The 10,101-nt window shown below is 35.2% G+C and overlaps 1 protein-coding gene across 1 annotated transcript in view; it reads right to left on the minus strand.

Annotated features, from left to right (window-relative positions):
- CCDC158 (coiled-coil domain containing 158) overlaps positions 1-10,101 on the minus strand; it is an 85,257-nt gene that overhangs the window by 9,825 nt on the left and 65,331 nt on the right. Inside the window, exons 20-21 of the mRNA XM_023530854.1 lie at positions 3,727-3,887; positions 1,194-1,253 (exon numbers count right to left, since the gene is read on the minus strand). Of these exons, the coding sequence (XP_023386622.1) occupies positions 1,194-1,253; positions 3,727-3,887 (221 nt within the window). The remainder of the gene's footprint in view (positions 1-1,193; positions 1,254-3,726; positions 3,888-10,101) is intronic.

The raw sequence follows: 10,101 nt of genomic DNA on the forward strand, positions 1-10,101 counted from the left end.
CTCTTCTTCACAAACACATCACTGGTGAAGGAACCAAATTTTTCTAATCATTGAAAAAATGATAGCAAAGCTTTAATTCTCTCAGGGCAGCAAGGAGCCCCTCTGTGTCCCATGCCTAGGATTGGGCTCTTTCCTAATAGGTCAGTCCAGCTACCCGAAGGCAGAACTCAGGAGGTGGTCACAGCCTGAGCTTAGAAGCCAGCCAGACCTAAGCTCAAATCTGACCCACTGTTTACAAGATGTATAACCTTGCAAGTTGCTTAAGCAATCTTGAGTCTTCATTTCTAACCTATACAGGGGGATAATAATGTATATTATGATACATTAATCTATGTCACAGATTAGATTAGATAAGTAAGTCTAAAATGCCCAGAAAATAGAAAAATAAAAATATGTAGTAGGTAGCTGCAGATATTAGTATTATTAGTATTATATATTATATTATATTATATTATATTATATTATATTATATTATATTATATTATATTATATTATATTATATTATATTATATTATATTATATTATGTTATATATTATATAATAATATATATTATGTTATAGTATATAATTATATATAGATTATAACATAATTATGTATATAGTATATGATATATACTATAATATTATTATATATTAGGTACAATGTAGTGTTACATATCCAGATGAGAAAAAAATCAAAACTCATTTCTTTTAGGTTAAGAGAAAGATATATTTAGAAAAATTCAAGTACACTGTATATTGATCAAGTAGCAGGGACAGTAAGAAAATATTTATAATACTGTCTTAATTCATTCACTAACCAAATATTTACTGAATGGCTACTATGTGGCAGGTACTATGCATGGTGTTGAAGATACAGCAATGAGTAAATCTCTGCCTAACTGGAATTTAGAGTAAAATTCATTTTCATATTCTTACGATATAAAAAGGATTGTGAAATCTCTATTTTTTTATAGGTAGTGAAAATAGAAAAGAAAAAGTAAGCTTCTTTTTTCCAGGTAATCAGTCAGTAAACAGTTCTTGCAATTGTAAGCAACTTGAGGACAGGGCCCATGTCTGCCTTGCTCACTGTCATATTATTCTAAGGGCCTAGCACAGAGTATGGCACATTATAGACAGCTAATGACCTGAATTAATGAACAGTGGTAAAAGGGATATTTTGAAAATCAGGGGCTGGTAAGATCATTTCTTACCTGCTGAGAGTTTCACTTGATTTGCTCCCTTCTGTGGAGTCCCTTAAGGAGTTATTGCTTCTGTTGGTAGAAGGATGGGAGAAATTAAAGACTACACGATATTATTTTAACTTAATGATAAAACAAAATTGTTTCAATACTATTTTCAGACGAACACAGATTCAAAAGAGTTAGACCTGGGGCGCTGGCTCTTCCAGGTAGAAGAAATAGTATGGAGAAAAGCTTGAAGACAAAAAGAAATGAACTCCTTTTGGGAATCAGGAGAAGTCCATTTTGATTAGAGCATAACACAGGAGTAAAGCAGGCCGGTGGCAAGTTAGGGAGATTCTTCAACATCTACCTGAAGGACCATGTACTTAATGCAGCATACAGTGAGGAGCTATTGAAGATCTGTAAGCAAAAGCCTGTGCGTCTTAAATGAATAACAAGTTAATATTAGCCTTTTTTCCTTTGTGGCTAAAGTCAGTTCTCAAAAGTTGTCTTTGTTTAGGGGTTATGGATTTCATTTCTTTAAGCTCTTTTTATAATTTCATTTTAAAATTCAGTGATTCAATTATTGATGAAAAAAGATTGTTTTCGGTGAGGTTTTTTTTTTAAATCCTTTATTGAGGTTAGGGATCTGATATATAAAATTCTTGGAACAACTAATTAGATTTAGAATCTCAGATTCTTCTTACCTATGGTATATCTCTAATCTCAGGCTTGATTCAGTAATGCAATCTCTTCTTACTCCATCATCCTTGTATAAGTATAACTCTCAGATAACGATCAAAGAACAATTTCTAGATTCCATGTATTTTTAGAATAACCAATTGCTCATATGTATTTAACTCTTCCTTAAGGAACAACAGTAGATTTTAGGCCTTCAAGTAAATTTTGCAAAGGGCTACTCCTGGAGTTCATCAACTCAGAAATGCTTTCTTGTTCCATGGACTCTTAAAAGCTTTAGACTGAGTTTAAACTTTGGTGACAAGGTAATTTGTAGCAGGGGTCTCCAACCCCTAGGCCACTAACTAGTAGCAGTCCGTGGCCTGTTAGGAACCTGGCTACACAGCAGGAGGTGAGTGACAAGTTGGCAAGTGAAGCTCCATTTGTATTTGCAGCCGCTCCCCAGTGCGAGCATCACTGCCTCAGCTCCACCTCAGATCATCAAGCATTAAATTCTCATAGGAGCACCATTCCCTGATGCCAAAAAGATTGGAGACCATTGATTTGTAGTAGAATTATAGCAAACTAATATAAACTCTATAAAGGCAGGGACAAATAACATTCATGTTCAACGTAGTCTGCTATAGTTCAAGGCCATAATTGCTGAAGTGATAAAAATCTGATCAGGGAAGTTATGGCAATCTTGTAGAATGATTAGTGCTGGTCTCCAGGGGCTCTAACTTTTACTTCTGGCTTTGCTTCTTTGCTTCAGAGGAGGAAGCAACCTAGTCTCTGCCTAAGTTTATCCATTTGTTAAATGAGCTTAAAAATACTGCCTGGCCTTATAGAATTATGACAAAAATAAAAGTGCTCTGCATATATAAATAATTTTTGATGGAGTGGCCAATGGAATGTTTTTGATATGTTTCAGAATATGCAATGTTATGCTAGATAAGTGGGCTGTTATTAATATTTTACTATTACTGTTAATAATACTAATAAAGTTAGATAAATCCAGCTAATACTTCGCTACCTTGGGTTAATATATACCAACCGAACATCTTAAAAAACTGGAGATTATTTACATATAAATATTATTTCAGAAAGTATTACAATTAGGATTTGCCATATAACCAGGAAATGAATATTAAAAAAATGGGCTGTTTTAATACTAACAACTAGTATACAATGAGTACTATAATACTGAAAATTCTTATACCATATTAAAATGTTTTAAAATAGTATTTGTAAAGAATATCAGGATCTCATTGATGTCTGTAGTTTTGTGTAAGGAAGGGCTAGTGAACTGGTTGAATACTTTTTGGATCTGACCTTTTATGAATTCGATATGTCATTGGCACGATTACCTCTAGAGAACCAAGGCCTTTCTCATTAGCTTACACCTGGAGAATTATGTAGTTCTCAGGGTTCTAGATTCAGCTCTACCATTGAACTATGTGGCTGTAGGCAAGTCACCCTTTTGAAACTTGTGTTTTACTCATTTGTAAAATGGGATAAATAAGTCCTGCCCCATCTTGTTTTAAACTGTCATTGTGATAACCAAGTAAGATAATGGATGTGAAATTTTGGGGGATGTGAAATATATTACTGCATGAATGTAACTTTGAGTGATGACTACTTTCTGAATAGAATAACTAACTGTATTATTTTCTCTTTCTGAATAGAATAACTAACTGTATTATTTTCTCTTGATGTCAAGTTGTTTTACTTTAAACTCCTTCAATTTCACATTGTTTTCCTGGTAATGTCAGATACTCTTCAAAGTTATTTAAATCTCAATCTCTCAGATTGTAACATATAGATAACTCAATGGAAAACCAGTGCTGAGAGAAGCTCTCTCATTCTGAAGTACACTCGGTCTTACACAGCCACATATGAGACTCCCAGAGATGGTGTTCTCCCATCTTCCTCAGTTTTGCCCAGAGGCACAGCTGGCTCCTCGTTGATCACACTTCTCAACTCCTGGAGAAGCTGTTTCAGGTCTCTTGTTGGATCTTCCTTCAATGTGTTAGCTTTCAGAGAGTGCTGAATTAAAACAATTTACAAAACAAAGATACTTTGTTTTTTTTCGGACTTGTATGCTTTTTTCTATTATAAAATTAATTCAACTGGTAAATAAAACTTATGGAGAAGAAAGAGAAAAACAAAAATTACTACTGTGTAATCTTACTACACAGAGAAAATCAGTAATAACCAATCAATAGTCAACATAGTGCCATATCTAATTTAAAAATGTATGTATGTATATTTAATTTATAAATACATGTGGCTTATTTATACATATAGCCACATATATTTATAAATTAAAATATGGGAGAACTTCCAGTCAAGATGGCACAGTAACTAACTGCTGTGTAGTCTCTTCCTATGACCACATCAAAATTACTACTAAACTACAGAACAACCATCATTGAGAATTGCCTGAAGTCTAGCTGAACAAAAGTTCTATGACTAGGGATATACAGAAGAAGCCATGTAAAGACTGGTAGGGGAGATGAAGATGTGGAATGGGCTGGTATGACACCTACGTGTGACAGTTAAAATCAGGAGAGATATCTTGGCTGTGGAGGTCCCCCTGAGAAGTGAGGGATTCCAGCTCCACACCAGGCTCCCCAGCCCAGGGTTCCAGTGCCAGGAAAAGAAGTCCCCATAACTTCTGGCTGTGAAAACCAGCAAAGGCTGTGGCTGAGTGAGATCGAGGGCTACCAGAGTCCCAGGTGTTTCTCTTAACAGCCCACACACAGACTTACTCACTGATGGACTTTGAGCTCCAGCACTAAGGCAGCAGCTTGAAAGTTACCAGGGACTTATGAGAGTGGAACTAAATTGTCTGGCTTCAGGGAGGGGCAGCTTTCTACCCATAGAAGTACTGTAGAAGCCATTATTCTTTTGTTGAGTGCTCCCCCAACCCAGCCTGCAGAAGCAGGTGGGTGCCATATCTGAGTCTCCATCAAGACTGTTTGGCTAACATTGTTTGCCCTGCTGTGGTCATTCCCTGATACCCTGCCTCACCCAACTTGTGGGCCCACCCAAGCCACTTCCAGGGCCTTTCCATACAAATGGCCTGTCTTGGCTAATACTGAGGACTTTCCTAAAACCTCTCAAAGAGTCACAAACCCCAAACAAGCAGCATCTGGTCTCAGTGTGCCCCATACCTCTTGCTCTGCAGCCCTAAGCCTGGCACTAGTGGCAGCCAGCCTCAGTTTGCAGCTGAGCTGCCTCTTGGCACCTAAAGCCCAGCACAAGTGGCAACCATCTGCCACTTGGCCTGCACCAGAGCCCCTCCATCAAGAGGCTCCAGAACCAACACACCTGGTGGCCAGCTTCAAACCACACCAGAGCACCACTCAACCACCTACAAAATCAACACACCCAAAGAATAGACTTGGTAGGCACCAGAGCCCTGCTAAAGTGAATTCTGCTAGGTTTATTGGGGTGATCAATTTGTAAGTTATATAAATGTCTAATTACTTTGTACACCTGAAACTACTATTGTATGTCAACTGTAATTGAAAAATAAAAAATTATTTAAAAAAAATTAGAGTATGCATGCACACAGAATCAAACTATACACATCTATCTTTAAAACTTTTTTTTAAATTTAACAACATCGTATGAACATCATACCATGTGATTAAATATTTACGACTACATCCAAGAAAAATAATTTCAATACTTTGTTTAGGGCTAAACTAATTTTATAAAGCTACAGAGCTTTAGAAGTAAAGAACTCTTTGGAGATGAGTTAATCCACTCCTTACATTTTACTAATGAGGAAAGAGACATCTGGTATTTTTAAACTGTATTAGTAGATATTTGAGAATAGTATAAAAGATTTTGAGATATGTAGTATTCCTCAATGAATATATATATAATTAATAAAAAGTATAAATGTTCCTAACAGGCTCCTCAAGAGGGGAAATCAAATGATAGTCAGAAATTGCTCTGGTGAGCAAGTGGACTTAGAGAATATTCATGGCTAGAGAGTCTTCCGGCATCATTAAGCTATTTTGCCACAGATGTCTATCCCAATGTAAAGTTATATTTGCTACACAGATTGGCTGCTGAGGGATAAACACTGCAAGATTTTTGTTCTTTGGGCTTTACTTTCCTAGGATCCATGCTACTGGTATAACCTCATTCTTTTCCTCTTCCTATTCCCCAATGACAAAGCACATATAATATTCAGCTGAAGATGTCAAGAGTTCTGACTAACTGGATGTGTGGTAAATATAGTCTTCCCAGGTTATTGATGGTCACTTTACCTGAAAACTGTTATGAATTCAGAGTTTCATAAATTAGACTTCATTAAATTACTAAATTTGACTCCATTAATTTAAAATATATAAAGATGTGAACAATTTTTAAAATAAATTTTATTTTTTAGAGCAGTTTCAAGTTCATGGAAACACTGAGTGAAATGTACAGAGATTTCTTAAATATACTCTGATCCTTCACATGCCGAACCAGTTTCTTAATCATGAAAAAATGCATTTGTCTCTAAGCAGATGATCCAATTTTACCAAACACTGCAATGTCTTGTCCTAGCCCTGGTGGACTCAATACTTAATGTGGAATGAAACTTCAAAAACTTTATAAAGAAAACTTTATCTTATCTTCAGTCACCTCAGTTCTAACCTTGAAATATCAGCGTAACACCTGGACCTTCATATATTCTGCCCACGGTAAAGTTTATTTAATAAGCTTTGGCAATTGTTAAGATTTTGAAGCACTCGACATTTATTTTAACTGATCAGGATAATAACCTATAAACATATAAATATACTTTCCCCATCCCCTGGGATCATGGTACTCAGTTTCTTTGTGAGTAACTAAACATAAAAGATTGAAAAGCATTTAATTCTAACATTCACTTAGCAATTAACCATAATCAGCCCTATGACATTCTTTTACTGTGACTTTGTCCTAATACTGTTAAAACTTTTGAAGTGCGTATTACTTTTCCAATTAAAATCTAAGATCCACTGAGGCAAGGAGTTGGTTTAATCACTACTGTCTTTATATTCTTCATTACAAATAACCCATATTTTGCTTGTGTATAAAATCACAAAAATATCAAGGTTGGAGGGGTCTTGAAGATCATTTGATTCTAGTCCAATCTCCAATCAGAGGTGGTGATGCATTTTCTCTACGGCTTCCCAGCAATATACTTATCTGGCCTGCTTGATCACTAAAAGCCAAGAAAGGTAGTTTAATTTTTATACAGCTTTAATCCTTTGAAATATAGGCTTATTAAATGGAATCTCCTCCATACAATTTCCATCCCTGGTCATCATTTTACCCCTTAGGATCATAGGGAACAAATCTAACCCAATAACCCTTTAAAAATGGAGATTTATTTTATCACTCCAACCTCCCTCTCCCCCATCTCCACTTTCTAATGCACACTCAGGCTAAATTTTCTCCTTTTATCTACTCTTTCATATGGCATAGGCTTACAATTTCTCACCAGCCTGGTTGTGCTTCTTCTGACAGAGTGAAAAACTGTCCCTTTCATGGACCTGGTCTCTATCCTTAAAACCTATTTTTGGCTGCCACATAATAATGCTGACAAGGACTGAGCAGAGGCAGTCAGCTGAGGCTCCCTAGGACTTTTCCACATGTTATTGATAAGCCACATCTTCCCTGTCCTGTATCTGATATTTCTGTGTATTTAGTACCAAGTTTAAGGCTCTTTTTACACCAATCAAACTTTCTCTTCATACACTGAGAGCTCATCATTCCAGGCTATCAAGATAAATGAATTATAGCACCATTTATCTAGTGCTTGTCATGTACCAGGCATTCTATATGTTATCCCAATTAAACATTAATCTTTAAACCATCCAATAAGGTATAAATCATCATTTCCATTTTAGAAATGTTAAAACTGAGGCACAGAGAGGTTAAATAATTTGCTCAAAATTGCGCAAGGGGTAAATGGCAAAGCTGGGATAATGAGTGTACTATATATAACATGTCCAAATTTAGCATCACAGAATCACAAAATTACAGAATGTGGGTGAGGGTTAAATAATATAATTGAGCACCTGACCACAACAGACTTATAGTATGGCTGAAACTAATTCACGAATCATATGAGGGCAATTACCCCAAACTCTGAAGCATTAAGCAAAGATTGATTTATAAATCTAATGCATCTCACGAAGTTTTAAAACTACTAAGGAGATATTGATACAAATGCCAGTACCATTTCCTAACCCATTCTTGAGGTGATAGAGATAAGACAGGCTGTGTGGTACAGTGGGAAATAACACAGGCTTTTAAATCATGGCCACTACCTTTCTCTAGCTATGTGGTCTAAGGCAGGTCACCTTCCACGCTCCAACAAACTTTGCAAGGCATCTATCATGTGCCAAACACAGTTAGAAACTAAAGTAAAATGACAAATATAACCAGTCCCTGCCTGCAGAGACCATACAGAGTAATATAGGAGGCAAATACATAAATTTCACTAACAGATAATTTCACTACAAGTAAAATGCTTCTTTTAATCTATATTTCTTTATCTATAAAAATGGGGAAAATAACTCTTACTTATCAAGGATCTATAAAAAATGAGAAGTACTTGATGTGTGTAGAATATTCAAAAAAGGCTGGTTTCCATCTCTCTTTCCCCTTAGTATATAAACATATAAAGTATTTTGTTTCATATTTACTGATATAGTAGCACCAGAGGTAATATGACTTGAAGTAAAATGTGTCAGTACCAAGGTAGAGCCACTAACAAAAAGTTATCAGAGTTAATTGTATATCCTAGCTACTATGCTCCCTTTGACATAAATAGAAATATTATCTTTCTTTTTCCTTTTTCTTTTTTTTTTTTTAAGCTGTAGGGGAAAAAATTGCATGGACACAGGCAGAAACTTATCTCTTCTTTGTTTCCAAATAGTTTTTAGAACAATTTCTTGTAAGAGAGGAGAATGTATAACATCTTACTTTTTTCTCTGGAGCTCTGCTATATAGGAAGGAAAGCATTTACCTTCATGTTTTTACAGAATGGCTTCAACACTGACACTCAAATAAAGGCAATACAGTGGCTCTAAAATTGAACCTACCATGAGCCTGGAAGAAAATTCTTTCTGTCTTTGTTTTCCCAGTAAGGTAAGTATAAGTGAGCCATGTGAGGAAATATTAAGAACAGAATAAAATGGGTTCAGATTGGTGGTTGCCAGAGGTAGGGGCAGAGGGTAGGAGAAATGGGTGAAAGGGGTCAAGAGGTACAAACATCCAGTTATAAAATAAATAAGTACTGGGGATGTAATGTATAGTATGATGACTACAGTTAATACTGTATTGTATATTTGAAAGTTGCTAAGAGAGGAGGATCTTAAATGTTTTCATCACAAGAAAAAAATATTTTTGTAACTAAGGTGATGAATGTTAACTAGATATTGTAGTGATCATTTTGCAATGTATACTAATATTGAATCATTATGTTGTACACCTGAAGCTGATATGTTGTCAATTATACCTCAATTAAAAAATTAAAAATGTAATACCATTCACATTAGTACCAAAAATACAAAATACTTAGGTATAAATCTAATAAAATATGTATAAGATAGACATGAGTAACATTACAAAATTCTGATTTAAGAAATTAAAGATCTAAATTAATGGAAAGATATTCCATATCTATGGATAAGAAGACTCAATATTATTAAGTAGTCAGTTCTTCCCAACCTGATACATGAATTCAATGCAATCCCAATCAAAATCCCAGTAATTTTTTTATTTTCTGGATATTAACAAATTAATTCTAAAGTTTATGGAAAGGCAAAAAACCTGAATGGCTAACAAAATATTAAAGGAGAAAGAAGTTGGAGAACTGACGCTACCCAAGTTCAAGGCTTACCACAATAAGACAATGTGGTCCTGGTAAAAGAATAGACAAATACATTAATGGACGAGAATAAAATAAGGAGTCCAGAAACAGTCCCCTACAAATACAGTTAGCTGATCTTTGGCAAAGGAGCAAAAGCATTTCAATGGAGAAAAGGGCAGTGTTTTCAACAAATGGTACTGGAACAAGTGGACATCTACCACATGCAAAAAAAATGAACCTAGACGCAGACCTTCCTTACATCTTTCATAAAAATTAACTCAAAATGGAACACAGACCTAAATGTAAAACACAAAACTATATAACTCTTAGAAGATAACATAGAAGCATATCTAGTTGACCGTAGGTTTAGTGATGACTTCTTAGAAATGA

Source organism: Pteropus vampyrus, unplaced genomic scaffold (genome assembly GCF_000151845.1).
Source record: "Pteropus vampyrus isolate Shadow unplaced genomic scaffold, Pvam_2.0 Scaffold56, whole genome shotgun sequence".
Lineage (NCBI taxonomy): Eukaryota > Metazoa > Chordata > Mammalia > Chiroptera > Pteropodidae > Pteropus > Pteropus vampyrus.